Below are 17,558 nucleotides of genomic sequence, written 5' to 3'. Positions count from 1 at the left end.
TATGACGATAGTTACTCACCTCACCGGTCATATTCATGATTCCAATAACAGAAATGAGTATCGAGGCATCGGTCTCGCTGAATCCCATTTCTATGGCGTTGTCGGTGAGATAAACGTAAGGCACATCGTACCACGTGTGGAGCAAAAAATTACTGATGGAAAACAATAAGAAGCGCAGATCAGCAAAGTGAGAAAAGTCGAGCATATCAACGACGAGATCCCAAAATTCCCATAGTCCGGCATACCATACGAGTTTCGTTTTAGCGATGGTGGTCATCGAATTACGATAAATATCAGGACAACTCGAAGCTCTGAGCCTGTATCTGTTGATATTCAGCATGGCACCGCGATAAGTCAAGCTGTGCCTGTGAACGCGAATATCTTTGAGATAAGCAGTCGGTAAACGTCTTTGTGGTTCCAAGGTGGCCGATCTTTTGAGAGGACTATCGGGGTTGATTTTTTTGAGCCACCATAAGTAGGCGGCATCCTGATGTTGCCAATTTTTATCAGAATTTTCTTTCTTTTCTTTCGTCGAAAGGTCCTGCTTCGCCTCTGTGGATGGAACTTCGAGGATGATTTCATTGACAGCATTCTTTTTGATGTCGTCTTTGGTGTCTGGATGGGATTCGTTGGGTCTCTCGACGGATTGATTGTTCGCTGGGGTCTCGTTGATGGCCTCGGAGTCGCTAAAGCTTCGGGAAGAAATGAGCAGGCTAGGATAATTTTGAAGTAAAACGTTATAAACATTTTTCCTCGTGCTCAAAAGTTCAAGAACTTCGAGAGGCACTTTTTCGCCATTTTTCACGAAAGTGGGCAGAGAAACGAGGCTCGAAAACAATTTTCCACCGTCCTCCTCGTCCTGAAGTCGCAGACTTTCGATAATCATTGCGTTCGCAGAGCTGCTCGCGGCTGAGAATGAATCAGCGCTGGAACTTTGTACCCTCGTGGTTCTTTTGCGTTCTCGATTCGCTCGGCGTTCGGCGGTCTTAGCTTTAGCTCTGATCGTGGTCCATTCGAGGTCTCTCATGAGGCAGCCACAAACAGCGAGGTTGAGAAACAAGCCGGCAAGTATGAGGGTCGTCCCGCGCCAGCCGTATTCCTCCAATAAATATTGCGTCACCGGAGCGAATATAAAAGTGCCGATGCCACTGCCACATACGGACAGACCAGTGGCGAATGAGCGTCTTTTGTCAAAATAATAAGCAACGATAACAACCGCAGCAACGAAACAGAGCGAGAGACCAAAACCGGCGACAATGCCAAACGTAAATATCAACAATTCCATGGAACTGGCGAATGAACTTATGACAAAGCCGGCAGTTGCCAGAATACTTCCGGCTATGGATACTCTTCGACAGCCATATCGGTCCGTCAAAAAGCTTGCCACTGGTCCGCTCAACAATGGCATCGCCATGAACAAACTTCCGATCCACGCCGTCTTCGATTTTCCTTCGCCAAAGTAATTTAAAAATTCGACAAATATAACACCGAAGGAAAACGTTATACCATCCGCGATGAGATTTACCATGAAAGAGGCAGCGACGACGACCCAACCCCAGCCACCGTCGGGTGGTCGTGCTTCGGAAAATTGTCCGAGACTAGAATTATCCTCGGAACTGCTCGAGGTAGAAGTCGATATCGATGGACTAGGATGTTCCTGTTGTTTTTCGTTGTTCGTTGTTCCCAATGGTTTATTCGAATCTTTATTGAATTGTACATGAAGTACGCTCTTATTGGACGTTGATTCGCCAGTTGTTTTACCGTTGACCAATTTTTCTGTACTGTTTTCGGTCTCGATGCAGTTGTCTCCGTTCGAGCTCGGTGAATTTTTTACTCTCGACGATGTTTTCCCGCTGGTGACGTTCAACAAGGTGCTCGTCATTGTTTCTGGATAGTGTTGTTTGAACTTTTGAGGACTCGGTGGCCCAGATCCGTGGAGGCTGTTGGGTCGCTTCGGTGTTTGTTGTTTCAAACTTTCACGACTTAATTCTTCCTTAGCTTCGCGTCGTATCAAAAGTACCGAATCTTTCAAATTTTCTCTCGGTGATTCCTCGTCCTTCAGTATTCTCGTCCCTTCGTCAATGTTCGTCAACTCCAAAGGCTCCTCTTCCGTGATCGGTGAATCCGCCTTCCCAACGAAACCATTTTCGCCCCCGTTACTCTCGTTTTTCGAATCAACCTCGAGTTTTTCCGCTAATTCCTTTTTTTTCATTGATTTTCGTTCATCTTTCACATTTTGCAGTGCAATCTTTTCTCGAACAGTTTTAGCGTTGTTCGAATTATTCAACGAGACTGATGAGGGCTGCGGAGGTTTTTGTTCCCGAAGGTTTCTCGTCGAGTCTTCGGGCCATTCGATCTTGGCCTCAAGGCCAACAACAGGCTCGATCATCGGTCTCTCGTCGCCGTTGAATTTCGCCCAGCTCGCCATGTTCGTTTAAAACGTCTGGCTCTTTCTATCGCACAACTATTTTATTATTTCTCTTTCTTTACCTCCGGATGAAGCTCTTCAAGTTTTACACGCGCCCTCGTGCCGAGGAAGCCCCCAAGATCATAATGCCGGAAGAGGATCTTGTCTTACGAGACTACGCGCAAATTATTACGTTATAATCGAAAATTTACGGAAACTAATCATTTCATTCATTCGCGCGAAGCACAATTTTCCAAATTCCCTTTTTCTTTTCTTTTATACGCTCCGATTCGCACTCGCAGTACTTTTTTCCGCTTTACGTTTACACAATTATGCTTTTATCGTATGAGTGAAAAGGTTCAACGTACATTTACGTGTGTGCCTGTGTGCGTGAGCGTGTACGTGTGTGCGCGCGTGTGTGTGTGTGTGCGCGCGCGCGTGTGTGTGTGGGTGTGTGTAAATGTGAGTGTGTGAGTGTGTGTGTGTGTGTGTAGGGACGTTTTAATTTAATTTTTTGTAGCAGATCGCGTTCGTATTATTATTATTGGTTTCGTCCTTGATTTATACAACGGTAAAACTGGCCAGCCGTAAAGCTGTCTTGTAAACTGACGTCGTAACGGCTGAAGGGACGACGAAGAAGCGCACGTAGCCGAGGCTTTTTCACTGATGCCACCACCATCGCACCTTGTACACCGCTTCTTTATCCTCGTTGTCTTGGTCGTTCTCGTTGTCCTTGAGTAACGCTTCCTCAGGACCGCTCCCGCCTCCACGTAACGATCGTTAACCCAGGCACCCATGCGGCGAACGATACTTCTTCAGATTCTGCGGTTTACACTGCAAATTAACAAAAATAAATGCTCCAATTATTGACTGTGGGAAAGTACTCTTCCAAGTTCGATTCTTTCTAATGCGCTTCACTCGAAATAGTGAAAATCAATTAGTGGAGATGCACCGAAACGGTGGTTCAATGACCATCGTGCGGACATTCCTTGTACCGAGAAAAGCAACGTGACACAATAACGCAATGACGAAAAATTTGGGAAAATTTTGTCGAATATTTCATGGATCAACGACACCAGTAAAGTCGACAAAAAACGACATAGTAAAGAAAAAATCGAGTTTTTTGTCGTAGTAGCCGCCGAAAACGAGAAAAGTGATATTTTTTAGATAAACTCAGAATGCGCCTGTGGAGCAATAGCATCGTAGAATACACCGAGAAATTGATCGCGAAGAGCCATCTACGTGGCACTTCGTAACCGTCGAATAGCGCTGCTTCGAGTTAGTACGACTGGCGATTATAAATGAACTTCATTGTGCCTGAGTTGCTATCAATTTACGAGTTTAACTGTGACCATGTACAATATCGTGAGACGCACTAACTCCTTTTCTGTCTCTTTTTCTTATCGAATTTCCCCTCACGCAGTCGCCCCGCGTTCCTCCCTAATTTATGAGTATTCCATTTAGTTGACATTCCAATAATCATGCTCGTGCATTCATAATTCACTTATTTAACTAGAAATACATTTTTACAGGCGGACAAATATAGAGCTTGTTTCTCGTACTTTCAAGTTGATTTGCGCCTCTCCACCGTGATGCCGTCGTTCGCGCTAAGTGCTTTGCTTTTTAAGGGTGTTTCCGAGGGAGTTCGCCCTCCGTCACAACATTTCATATTCATTTGAACAGACATTTTTATTCAAATTCAATGATAAAGACACTCATTCGTAACGTTAAAATTTCAATATTTTTTCACGTTTCATGAGAAATTCAAATCCCGCGATGAAAATGTCTAATGCATGGAATAGTAGGGACCGATCGATGTTTAGCGCTGTTCGTTCATAACTTTATAATCTGATTTAGTTAAGAGTACAACGATAAAAATACGCTGAAAAATCAGCGGAGCTCTGTTCCCTGTCCCTGAACCTTTTCTTTTCCTATCACGATATCAAATCGCTCGTTTATCAAACCTCGTCGTATGACGGAGAATAAAAGCGCGAGAGTAAGACTATTCAACGTCGCGATATCGATCCGCGTCGACCTCTCGACCGATGACGTAGCCAAGCCACGTGGAGGAGCTACCAAAAAGCATATACACATACGTACACAGACCGATGTGGGATATTATACATGTTAAGGGGTGTTTTTCTAACCGCCAGCTTGTTTTCAACGTTCTTCAATAAATCAACGGTTTTTTTAACATTAAATTCAAAATTTCTTGGTCGTTCGTCACTCGAATGAAAATGTAATTCCAGTGCTCAGAATATCGAATACTTTATCTTTGGTGGTTACTTTTTTGGTCGCTCTTCTTCGAGCCAACTTGTAAAAATAATAGCCGTTTTGGTGTCGGGCGGGATTATCAATCCTGATGAAAATTGATGGGAAACGAACACCACGACTCGCAAAATTCCTCCAACAATTTTCCTCATTCTTCTGTCTAGCGAGTCCAATTCGGTGACGAAAAAATATTAACGTTGGCTGAGATACGCAAATAATATTGCTCTGAAAATTTTCATCGATTAATAAATTCAACGAAACGGTCGCAACAGTTTGAAAACAGCGTTCACGTTAAACGATCTTTTACGCTCTCGATATTAAACTGAATTTTTCAACGTTCGAGTACAACTAAATAAACTAAAACACAATCTGCAATTTTCCATTTTCGTTTCCCGCCTAATTTGCAATTCGTAGTTTTCCAACCTTCATCGTATTCTTTGTCTTGAAATAAAAAATTGATGATTTTTTTCGCTCATTTCGTTGTACTCCAACGTTGCAAACTTCGGCGTCGTCGTCGGACAATCGTTCGAAACAGCGATCAACTTCAATGTTTATTCTTCATTTGCGACTAAAATCAAAATGGGAATTCGAATTTGGACTAGTTCGCTAGATTACTGTCATACTTTCTTTCGACTTCCCTCGCGTTTTATCCATTAGCCGAGGGTTAAGTGGAACTGCAATAAACTCCGATGATACAGCGGATAATTAGCTAATCCCCCGGACAGCAATGTGAGAACACGCACTCGTGGTTAATCATCAGAGGCACTGAGGTGGACACTACTTCGACCGCAATAAAATGGGCAAGACAATACCAGGCTACGAACTTTTTTCACTCGCAAGTTCGACGTGTCTCAACGTCGACTAACGCGATTTTGAGTTATTCGGAGATGTGCATACCTGTGAAAAATAGGTTCGATTGCGTCACGAATTTTTTTTTAAAAAACCAACTAAAATATATCAAAGTAATGTATCGAGGGGGAAAAACGATTCGTGATAATAAGATTGAAAATGGGCGACGGAGATAACGAAGGCGGTTGTAAATCACTGACTTCAGGCCTGTTTTCGTGTGGTAAACTCGCAGAGCGAGACTTTGGAAGTGTGTCTTTTTTTACGTAACGTATACACGGCCACTGGCGCGTGGCCATCGATACCCGAAAAATTCTGTGTCGCTGAATTAGCCATCAACGAAACGAGCGTTTCCCTTTTTTCGTCTCGTTCATCTTCGAATATTGTCAATATCGATGTTGACTTTTTCTGAACTCCATGAACCATGAAATTTCAAGTAAGTCTCAAATCCAAGCGCACTTCGTGCATGGATTGACTTTACGATAATTTTCTTGATCCAGTCTGATTATAAATCGATTTCGAGCAAGGGAACGACTCATGTATTTTTCAGTTTCTTGAGCTATTCAAATTCCATTTTAGTAATGCAAAATTTATTTTCCACAACAACGAACAACGAATGTTTCCATGTTTTCTTCCAAAAGGAAACATTTTTCTCCGGACCACGTGGCTCCGATCGCGCTAGTGACGGATCACGACCGTGCGCTAATATAACGTTATGAATAAAGAGATCGAGAGAAGGAAATACCGCGAGATAACGTTTGAACCCACGAAGCTCTATCGACGTTTCGTTTTATATCGAGTTTCTCTGATTCGCGCGTTCAGTGCATACACGGAGTTCTTTTTCGGAGCATGCACACGTGGAGTCACTGTTCTTTTTGCAAGCTCTCGCTCTGTGTATGTGTGTGTGTGTGTGTGTGTACAATCTCATGAGACTAGCGACTCGACTCTCACGACACAAGTTTTGGTCAGTAAAGCCGGTTTGAAGAACGATGAAGGTGAACGATGACGCCAATTAAGGTGCTCGAAGGATCATTAAATTAAGGATACAATCACTTTAAATCAATGTCAGAGTCATCCATTCGAAATTGCAAATAAATTTTTTCAACTTATCTTTTGGCGAATGAAATTACAAGCCATTAATTAATCGGGGATCCATCACTGACTGAACCCCAAATTTCCTTCGTCCCTGGCTAAAATACTATAGTTTTTTATATAAAAAATCGCTTTAGAGAGCGCAAAGGGACAACACGACGGGAAATGGATCGAGAAAAAGTATTAATAAAATGACAGAAGGCTGTGACAGGAATGGGCCAAGCCAAGAGGAAACAAAATGCCGAAATAAGCAAATGTGAAGTTACACGAGTGCTCATTACCAATTTCGTTTAATCTTTAACGTAATATATTTTTGTTACTAGTAAGACAATCGTCTCGAATTTTTTCCCAATCCTTCATTATATGCTCCGTTGTTATTGTGTACGTTTCGAATAAACTTCGTAAGAAACGTTGAAGATAAACTCCCCGTGGGAACTCCTACAAAGAGATTGACAACGGTGCACACCGAGACAAAATTGTGAGAGGTAAAAAGAATCAGTTAAGGAGGTTGAAGCGTATCTTATGTTAAAACTATTTTCCAACGTTGCACATTAAAATTTTTTAAACAGAAAGCTTAAGACAGTATTAAACTTCTGGCGGGATATGCCGATGATTCACCGTCGTGAAATTGAGATATTTATTTTTGAAGTTAGCAATTTTTTGAAAGCTTCCATATAAGAGCCCATGTTTAACCTTGTCATTTTCAACAATGAATATCTCGATAACCAGGCGGTGAAACCTCTCCAAATTTTTCACATATAATTAAGCGCTGTTCAAGAAGATTCACGTAAATTTTCAATTCATTAATTTGGAATAATAAAATCTAATGTATTTTTCGTATGATGTCCTATATATATATCGCTTCAACTTCCTTCCAAAGTTCTCGAAGGAAACAATGGGAACAAACGATTTAGGGAATCGAAAGAGCGTCGGCGTTCATCCCAGAGGAAGAGGTAACTATTAAGCTCTTCGTTGAATACTTCAATATTTTATCGATAAGAATGTAGCTCGATCATTAATAAGAGAATCAACGATTGTCTTGAAAATTGATTGTCGAAACTGTTGAGAAAAAAAATCAGGTGGATACGAGTCATTGAATTTTTTTGCGAGTTAGAAGTTTCGGTTCGAAAGGAAAGCAAAGAAAAAGAGAGCTTGACGACGAGAAAATGGATATGAGAGGGAAAATGGAATGGGATTTTCGTAGGGTCCACGCAGCGGTGTTGAGGGCAGGCTTGAAAAGGCGCCAGTCAGACGCCACGGATCTGCTTTTTACAACCGACTTTTACGTCCTTCAATGCTGAACTAACTTCCCAAAGTCTCGCTCCATTTTTCACCCAAAGTTTTTTTCAAACTCCAACTTTTTTCATTTTTCCCAAAGAGAGACTCGATGTAGAAAGTCAATGCGAAATAATTACGCCCGTGCTTCAGAACACTCGCTTACGTTGGTTCGCAACTTCTCAGAAGAGTTTAAAAACGAATATAAAAAGCGCTGCTCACGCTCTTACTCGACTCGAAGGTTCTTGAAAACAAAAGCTTGAATACAGCGAGCGCGTAACACGCCGAAAAAAATGATTTTCTTTCCATCACTGTTCCAAATGCCCTCCTATTTGGAGCTTCGAATGTATTCTCGATGCGACTTTATTTGACGATAAACAGCTTCATACTTGAACTCAATAGAGCATTATTTTCATACTGATTGATTAATTAAACTCGTTTCGCATTCTGATCCCATCGTAGCGACAGAATAATTTCTAATTCGGCTGTCTCCCTTCGAGATCAGATGTTCTTGGAACTGTTTTCGAATTTCTTTTAATCTTTACGTTTTTCTTTTCATTACTCATCTCGGATGGACTCGCATGATTCTAATGAGTACAGAAGCACTTTGACGACACGTATGTATACGTGAAAAGAGAGAACGAGAGTGGGAGGAACGAGAAGAGAGTCCACAAGAGTGCGTTTAATCTTGCGGCACTTTCTTATCGGTTGGCAAACAACGAAGAGGGGAATGACATGAAAAAAGTGGGAACAAAAAAGAGGAAACGAAAGGCTGCTTAATAGCACGCGGTTGTCATCGCGAGAAGCGCCAAGTTCGCGGACAATTAAAACAATTATTTCGTCGCTATTAATCCGTTTAACAATAGTAACATTGACAACAAACCATTACGAAATTTCCGCATGACGCCAGTACATTTCCGGTTCTTGAGCGCTGCAATTCGAACATTCCTCCAAACTTCTCGATCACGTTGCTCGACTCGATCACCTTCGACCTCCAAAATATAGTTTTGTGTTCGTTGAAATATTTTGTTTCTCGCCAGAATGATGAGGTCCAGAAATAAAAAAGCACTTCGTTCGTGAGTTTAATCGAATGGAAAGAAAATTGATAAATTGAAGCCTCGGTCGTATGCAGCACTCCGCGAGTTGACTTATTAATCCAAGAGCCTGCAGTTGCGCGTGAAAAGTATCGTCGAGTGTCTAAACACGTGATAGGACAATCGAACCGAATGAATCTCGATGAATTTATTATTCGTGACACCAGTTGAGCGTGCTTTTGTTTTTCTCCTGCTTCAAATTTCAGTAGATCTCAATGGATGTTTGTTTCCGGCTTCAGATGCTCGGCCTGTTGAGGTTTTCAATCACGCACCACCCAATAAAATTTGTCACGTGGTCGAGCTGTATCCTTCGGTGGAATAAAAGCACAAATGCAGTTCAAACTCGATTGGACTGACGAATTATAAAATTTAAACGATTGTTCTTTAACGAGTTACGTAAAGTCGATTATTATATCACCGAGACGAGAACCGAAGGGACGCGCGTGTTCGCGATTTATGATCTGAACGATCGCCTCACTAATTTTCTATAAATATTTAGTGTATCGATGATTTACAAAATTGTGTTATTCTCGTTTTGTTTACGTTTTATTTTGGTCATACCGATTTAAATCCGGTCGATCCACGATTCGACGTCCTGCGAAATCGCCTCACGACGAGATTATTGGCCAAAAGCACGGACATCACGTTATCACACGGCTCCCTAGTCTTTTTCTTTTTTCTATCAAGTTTTTATTCAAATTTATTCTCGTTCACTGGAAACTCGCCAGATTTTTTAAATGCTAATGTCCGGAGATGTTTCTTCCGAAAATGGCGAACTATGCTTTCTCGTTTAACGCCTCAACGAAGACTGGCCACATCGCTTAATGTGTTTATAATATGGCCCAGCAGGATGGATTTCTCGACCTTATCGAGACTACTCGTCGCTCATTGCGATTAGATTCGTCGAATAAAGAGAAATTTCCTCGAGAAGTAGACGAAACGAAGTATTCGAGAGCGAAAGAGAGAGAGAGAGAGAGAGAAAATGAAGAAACAAACAGAAATAGAGAGAGAGAGAAAGAGAAGAATGCGACGGACTCTCGAACTTTGACCCAACAAAACGCGACTCCCACACAATTTTCTTAAGAATAATTATTTTATGGAAAAAAAAAGAAAAAAAAAACAAAAAAAGGTTAACGAAAATCGAGCTCTCATCCAGTCGGATTAGCGGGATTTCTCGACTCTGATATTCGGTTTTTTGTCTTGAATATTTATGGTGCTTCGGATCAAAGGCTACAACGACTGTGTCAACGATCCGCGATGCCAGTCACACGAAAAACTCGAATGTATATTTTCTCCGGTTAGAAATACATAATTCGTGTGAATATAAAGAAAAACTTAATAACGCGAGATTTGTAAGCGAGAACTCGCGAGACCGACACTCAGTGGAGTTGTCTTTTGACGGCTTCACGAGAGGATTGCCTGGCTAATACTGATAGTCGGCTCCGCTCTGCGTCCTCTTTCATATACGAATCTATCCTCCTCTCTCTTTCTCGTAACAAGCTTTTTCATACACTCGTCGTGTCTTTCAATGTAAGCTCGGGATTATAAAGAGGTGCGATACTCCGAGACGATTCATTGGAACGATCTTCTTCAATCTCGATATCTCGTGTATACTTTCATAGTTTCAGTGTTACATTTAACACCACTTGAGAAAAGGAGGAAAATATTGAAAAATTAATGTTTCGTATTTACAACGGGAATATAATAAATGGGACATTTTATGTGTGGAAGAATTTTTAAAATGGTTCTCTGCTCCTTCTTCATATTTTCATTATTTAAACATTACAATTTTTAAGGGGGGTCCTGCTTTAGATAGTCGATTGAGTAATTATTATTTGGAACAAAAATTCCAATTTTTTTTTCCAATTTCATATATTTACACGAAAATATTGCGAAATTCTATATTTACAGGACGATGAAGCGACATTTTTCTTCTTTAGATGCGTTTTTTTTCAAACTCACTAAAAATACAGAATTTCGCAATTTTTTCGAGTTTTCATAAGTTCGTATGGAAGGAATATATGAAAATGGTAATATTTCCGTCTATACAAAAACATTCCTGAAAACAATCGATTTTGTTGACTTTTTAAAGCAGGACCCCCCTTAAATGCTCTGGATATATTCGAAAAGGTAAAAAAATTTCTGTCAAATAAAGAATTCAGTGAACCCGATTCGAGTGAGTGAGTTTTTTCTCGGTATTTCGTGCAATCCTAATAAAAAAAGCTGCGTTTTTTGTATTGAACCAATTTCAGATCTTACAAAAAATAAGAAACCCATGAATGACCGAAATAGAAAAATGTTCACACGATTAATCAAACGCTCTGCTGTTACGGAGCGATGTAACGAACATTTTTTTGATAAGATTCGATAAGCTTTAGAGCACAGATTATGAACTCATTCCGAACAGGGATTTATCAGCGAAAAAATGATCCTCGGCAAGAGATATGACGATTTAATTGGTTTATATCTATTTTTTGGGACCTTAATTACTCAGGTACAATCGAACGATAAAACGTGCGTGAGTTATAGTCGACGTAATGTCGGACGAAGTAATAGCAACTGATCCCTCAGAATTTCTGTATGTTCGAATTCTAAAGTTTCCATCAATCTCGGTTTCCAGGCCATTGAGTTCACGCGCTTCCCTAAACATCTTCATGCTCCTGTCACAATTCATTTCCAAAATTGTCTCCAAAGGCGGTGCGCTAATGCTGCTGCACCCGAACATAAAATACTTCCTGTAAGGATTCCGGAATAAACAGCTTTTTCTTTAAAGATCCGCCAGAGATAATCGTGAAATATCCATATTACGACAGACCGGTAGTTTTGAAAGTCATTTTTTTAATGACGGAAATAATGTCATCATAAAATGATTGACGAGACGAGGACGTTTCCCTAATCACTTTGATTCAATACACAGTCGAGAAGACGTTTGGTATTTGTGTGCTGCGGTTGAACGGAAAAGGAAGAGCGAGAGAAAGAGAGAAACTGGATGATAATGGGAGTTCGCACGATCATTAGCATTGATTGAGGTATCAATTGTCAATTTTCGTGAACGTGAGGCAACGGACGTGCGATCAACTCATATTTCTCGAGTGATTTACGTAAACACAGGGATCATCCAATATATTGATGCCGTGGCATTGCATCGTTGAGATGCAACGGGAGAATTGTTTTTTTTTTTTTGTCGTTTCGGAATTGCTTAATCGCCAGACTCAAGACCTCGACAACGTCCTTGTATTTCGTTTCTGATAAAACATGTTTCACGAGATTTCCCTGCGGACGTAAACTCAGGCACGTCCATACTGAAAAATTGTTTGTGACATTCGAAACAACAGGAATTTAGAAAGCAGAATTATTTATTCCACGAGCGTCGTTAAATATTTCGAATCGATCTTAAGGTCGATTTTTGGTTGCGATATACTCCCGAAAGTTAAGTGAATCGGAATATTTTTCATATATAAAAAAAAATACGTAAGCTAATCATCCATGAAATTGTTTTTATTTCTTGATATTCAGTCGCATTGTTTTTTGACTGTCAACATCTTTTTCTAAGCTTGTTCTCTTACATTTCGATATCGATTTGAAGATACCGATCGAAATATCCATCCCCGCGGGCTTTTACGACACAGTTGATCAGCTGGAGCAGGCGAGCATGCATCAAAGAAGTGAGATAAGGAATGAAAAGGCGTTGTAAAGTCTGAAATCAGCGCACAGTTTTACTCATTGCTTTATCTCAGCTGTGTACGGAAATTTTTTAGATCGAATGAAAGGTAAAAAGCGTTTTCCAATTCTCACATGTGTCTTTACGCAGAAAAATTATTGGGATTTTGTTCCAAACGAAAGGAACGGACGAAACGAGGCTGAAGTTTGCAACATTGAAGTCCAACGAAATGAACGAAAAAAACATATTGCCATTTAACAATTGTTCACCAAGCATCGATGCAGCTTGAAAAGCTACGAATTGCAAATTCTTTGCTCCTCCACCAAATTTTTGCTACTCCCGAACTATTTCGGTGCTCCAAAAACTTAAGTTTAAATCGATTCTATTCGCGTTGATAAAATGCGATTACTTTGTAAGCATCAGCCCGGAGAATCATTACTATCACGAACGAACATTGCAGCGACTCATCTTGACACGTGTCGCGATGTAATAAAAATAAAAACGTTTTACTCACACGAAGGAGTCTCAGGTTAAATGAATAATTGAGAGGCTTTCAGGTCGATCATGAAATAGATGAACTTGGTTTCTCGAAATACCGCTGGAAATAAATATTCAAAAAATCGAGAGAGAAAAAAAGGTCAAGGACATGGATATCTTCGGAAAAATATATGCACAGAATCGTTGATTCGAACGATCGAATAAATGCAGTTAACGAATTTTCTTCCTCCGGTCACAATAGGCGTTTGGCGAAAATGCTGTTTTTATTAAACGTCATAAAACCTCACGTGCTGCATTGAAACGTTGATCCAAGTGATCGATCTAAGACGCCAATGCGGCCTTTCTAACAGTACGCATCGATGTTTGCAAATATTTATATCCACACACACACACCTTCTATTGATTTACCGCCACTTGAAAGAGACAAAAGTCGACAACCCAAAGTGTTTATACGAGACACACGTCGAGACTTGACGGTGAGGAGGAAGCTCCGGTACAATAATGCTGTCTGCCCCAGTAAATATCAAGCGGATGACTCGCTGGTCGACTGCTCCACGGCGCTACTCTTTCTTTCGACTCAATTTCTATTTTAACTCCGAATTATCGCTTTGTGAACAGATAAATAGATATTCAACGATTATTGCATCACTCCATTTTCATAATTAGCATAGCCCCAGACGTGCGGCAACGTGACTGTAAATTATTGCAAGCTCTTATGTCTCACAGGATTCGACGAATACAATTATTCGTAACAATCCTTCTGTATCGCTTGATTCTATAATCTTCTAAAAATAGGTTTTGAAAGGATTATGGACCTAAATTCAAAAGACCCGTCGCAAGCTCGATGCCAAGTACGGAAATGGTTGAGGTAGATCGTGTCCGTAGGATCGTAATTTGTGCGTCTAAATTGGCTCGATTTTTACTTCCTAATTAAATATATTATCACTCTCAATTAATGTCAAAGTTATTAATTCGAAATTGTAAATAAATTTTTTCAATTTATCTTTTGGCGAATGAAATTACAAGCCATTAATGGAACGGGGTTCCATTACTGACTGAGCCCAAAATTTCATTCGTCCCTGGCTAAAATACTATGGTTTTTTATGTTAAAAATCGCTTTAGAAAGCGCAAAGGGAAATGGATCAAGATAAAAGTTTTAATAAGAATAAGAGAGAAGGCTATGAAGAAAAAAAATGCCGAAATGAGCAAATGTGAGGCTACGAGTGCTCATTTTACCAATATCGTTCAATCTTTAACGTTCTCGAATTTTTTCCCAAACCTTCATTGTATGCTTAATTCTTATTGTGTACATTTTCATAATTTTTTTTTAAATTTTTTACACATAGTCCCTATAACTCTGTGAATTTTTCTTTATATTTAAACACGTTTATCTCAATAAACAATAAGACGAACCCTTTAAAATTTGATACGCGTGTCAGTCGCCTACCCATTTAAACTCTGTCTAAATTTCAAAACTTTCTTAATAAAATAGTTTCGTGCACGAACTACCTAAAAAAACGATTGCAAAAATATTATTTGCACACAGAATCGTGATCGATTCGACAGCACAAATTTGCTCAGACATCTCAACTTTTGAAAGAACAAGAAAAATAATCCTTTCGTATTTTCAAGTATCTTGTATAACAGTGAAAGGAAGAAAGCGATCTGTGAGAAAACTCATGTCGACTGTGTGCCACGGGACGATGAAGGAGACTCCAAACTCGCTTGCACAGTGTGTCAGAATCACCGACAGAGAATCAGACCGAAATTTATGCCAAAGAGAAGACACGAGCGAGCTTCACATACATGCGCATCTTCCTTATGATATATTTATACGCGGATAGCGAATATGAGCTCCATAACTCTGCATGGCCGAATATTCCTACGTATATACATATACGGAATGGGATTCATTCGATTTTCGGGGCCAGAGAGTTTCAGAGATGCACTTACGCTCGAACGAGCCAACAAATCACGGACGCGGAGCACACTTGCACGTGACTCTCCATTCTATATATTGTCTGTCGGGACGCGGTGCAAAGTTTCACTGTGTATACGTACGTGCGATACCGAAGCTCGAACGATGTGCGTCATCGCGAGAGATGCTGGTAATTAATTAAAAGTTGCGACCGCGAGCTTTATTGATGCAATCGAATTTCGATAAAAGGTGCCACCGAGTTCCGTCGCATCTGTGTCTATTAATTGACACATCTTCCGACCCCTTTCGCCTTCGTCTCTCACTTTTTCAATAATTTCCCACTTTTTAATCAATATCAGCTGTTGCCAGCGGTTTCCCTCCGGTGAACCTCAGCGCACCCTCTCTGCTTCGCAAGAACGTGAAAATTCGTACAGAACAGTCGATCACGGTTGCGCAGGGTCTTTAAATAACTCGTTCTCCAGCTTACAATGGCGCATAGCTATAGGATTTGAAGCGGAATCGGATCACTTGTCCAATCGATGGTCCTGCTAATACTAGCGAAATTTCAACTCCTGAAGCTCTTTTCGTAAGTTTTCGTAAGTTTTTGAGTATGACTCGAAAATTGGCTTTCAATCAATGTCTATTTCTAACGAGCAATATTTAACGACGAATTGTTCTACGAAAATGCAGATTTATTTACCATTCCGACGGATTTCATAAGTTGGAGTCTCCCACGATGCTCATTTCCTTGCAGGTTCAGTATTTCTAGCATTTTTAAGCATAAAATCGCACGTGGGCAGAAGTGTGATCCCAGATAAAACTTCTATTCAACAATTCATGCGGTCTCAGAGCCAAACAAGAAATGGCTTGGGAATTGTGATATTTTTAAAAGATTCAAACAAATATGCGATGGATGCAGGATTGCGAAATGATTGCGCAACGAGACACAACTGCGCGATTGAGAGCCCAAACAGAGCGGCGGCAAAAACGCATCCCCGAACGGCGAATAAATCGTCGCGTTTTGTCGGGGCGTTAAAGTTTGACAGCAAGATAAAAATGAAGGAACCTCGAGAAATGACACATTTGGAGACGGCGCTTGGACATTGTCAAATTCTTGACGTCAAGATGTGATCACGGATCGAGAGATGCGGTTGGAGCGACCGCGGAATCGTTTGCTCCGAGTAAAACGTTTGTAAAAAAACGTTGAGAATTTTCCGTCTTCCAATAACATAGGAAAATTCATGAAAATGACGCTGAAGTTCCCAACGTTGGAGTCCAACGGAATGATCGAAAAAAACTCTTCAATAATTCCAGTAATTCTCCTATTTTGTTCCCTGCCAAATTTGCGATTCGTAGTTTTTCAAGCTGCACCAACGATTCGTGAAATAAAAAGCTGGTGAATTAAAAACGTTTTTTTCGTTCATTTCGTTGGACTCCAACGTTGGAAACTTCAGCGTCGTTCATGAAAAAAGAGTTTTCAAATGTTCGAATCATTTCGCTTGTTCGATGCTCGTTATAAAATCGAGTACACAAAGTGTTCGAAGAGCGGAATAAAATGAAGACTTTTGCAAGCGACCATCGTATCCAATTCCTTGAGTTTATCGGGGTCGATTAAGTATAATCAAAAGTCTCGCTTCGTGCCCCTCTTCCTCCTCTTGCCCTCGGTCATCACTGTTTCCATACGGGCAATCGATATCCAGAGATTCCAGGTCGCTTCAGTCCTTCGCTATTGTTCGTAAAGTGTGAAATATGTGTGTGTGTAGAAACGGGCTCAGAATGATTTGCATTCTCGGGCTGCGTCAGCGAACAATCGTCCTGGCGTTAAATGGCCCAGTAGGTACACAAAGGAAGATCGAAGTAAACAATTGACTTTGTGCCTGTCCGACAACTCCTTCTCACGACCTGTTTTTCTCTGTGACGCTGAATTTTGCAACGTTCGAGTCCAACGAAATGATGTAAAAAAAGTCTCGAATAATTCCAGTAAATCTCCAATTTTGGAAACTCTGAAGCTTGCCACTTTGGAGTCCAACGAAATTAATGAACAGAACATTTGTAATTGAGCAATTTTTTATTTCACCAATCATTAGGGTATAGACTGAAAAACTATGAATTGCAAATTAGGCGAGTAACAGAATGGGAAATTCATCTCGTTGCGCTCCAACGCTGCAAACTTCAGCGCCATCAATTTTGTCCCCCGCTGAATTTGCAATTCGTAGTTTTTCAACCTACACCAATGATTCGTGAAATAAAAAATGAGTGGATTGTAAATCGCTTTTTTCGTTCATTTCGTTGGACTCCAACGTTGCAAACTTCAGCGTCGTTTTTCTCTCTACTTCTCCGAGGAAGATCCATTGTCTTGAACGATTGGCCTTGAGGCAAATAAACCTCGAATTCGTAACTTTTTTAAACAATCTTATTGTTTACTTGTTGTAAAAGTATCGAGTCGGAGTTCAGCTCTTTTGGCCTTAATCCCTTAAATATTCGTCCTTGATAACT

At 40.5% G+C, this 17,558-nt stretch overlaps 1 protein-coding gene across 2 annotated transcripts in view; it reads right to left on the bottom strand.

The window, feature by feature from the left end:
- LOC122419048 (uncharacterized) overlaps nt 1-17,558 on the bottom strand; it is a 30,872-nt gene that overhangs the window by 5,806 nt on the left and 7,508 nt on the right. Inside the window, exons 1-2 of one of the 2 annotated variants that reach the window (XM_043433297.1) lie at nt 8,775-10,400; nt 20-3,241 (exon numbers count right to left, since the gene is read on the bottom strand). In XM_043433297.1, coding sequence (XP_043289232.1) covers nt 20-2,428 — 2,409 coding nt within the window. In that variant the 5' untranslated portion in view covers nt 2,429-3,241; nt 8,775-10,400. Of the gene's footprint in view, nt 1-19; nt 3,242-8,774; nt 10,401-17,558 lie in introns of those variants that run through there. The other variant, XM_043433296.1, reaches the window with a different exon arrangement.

This window comes from Venturia canescens, chromosome 1 (genome assembly GCF_019457755.1).
Source record: "Venturia canescens isolate UGA chromosome 1, ASM1945775v1, whole genome shotgun sequence".
Lineage (NCBI taxonomy): Eukaryota > Metazoa > Arthropoda > Insecta > Hymenoptera > Ichneumonidae > Venturia > Venturia canescens.
Note: the sequence above shows the minus strand (reverse complement) of the source record. Positions and strands in the feature narration are given on the sequence as shown.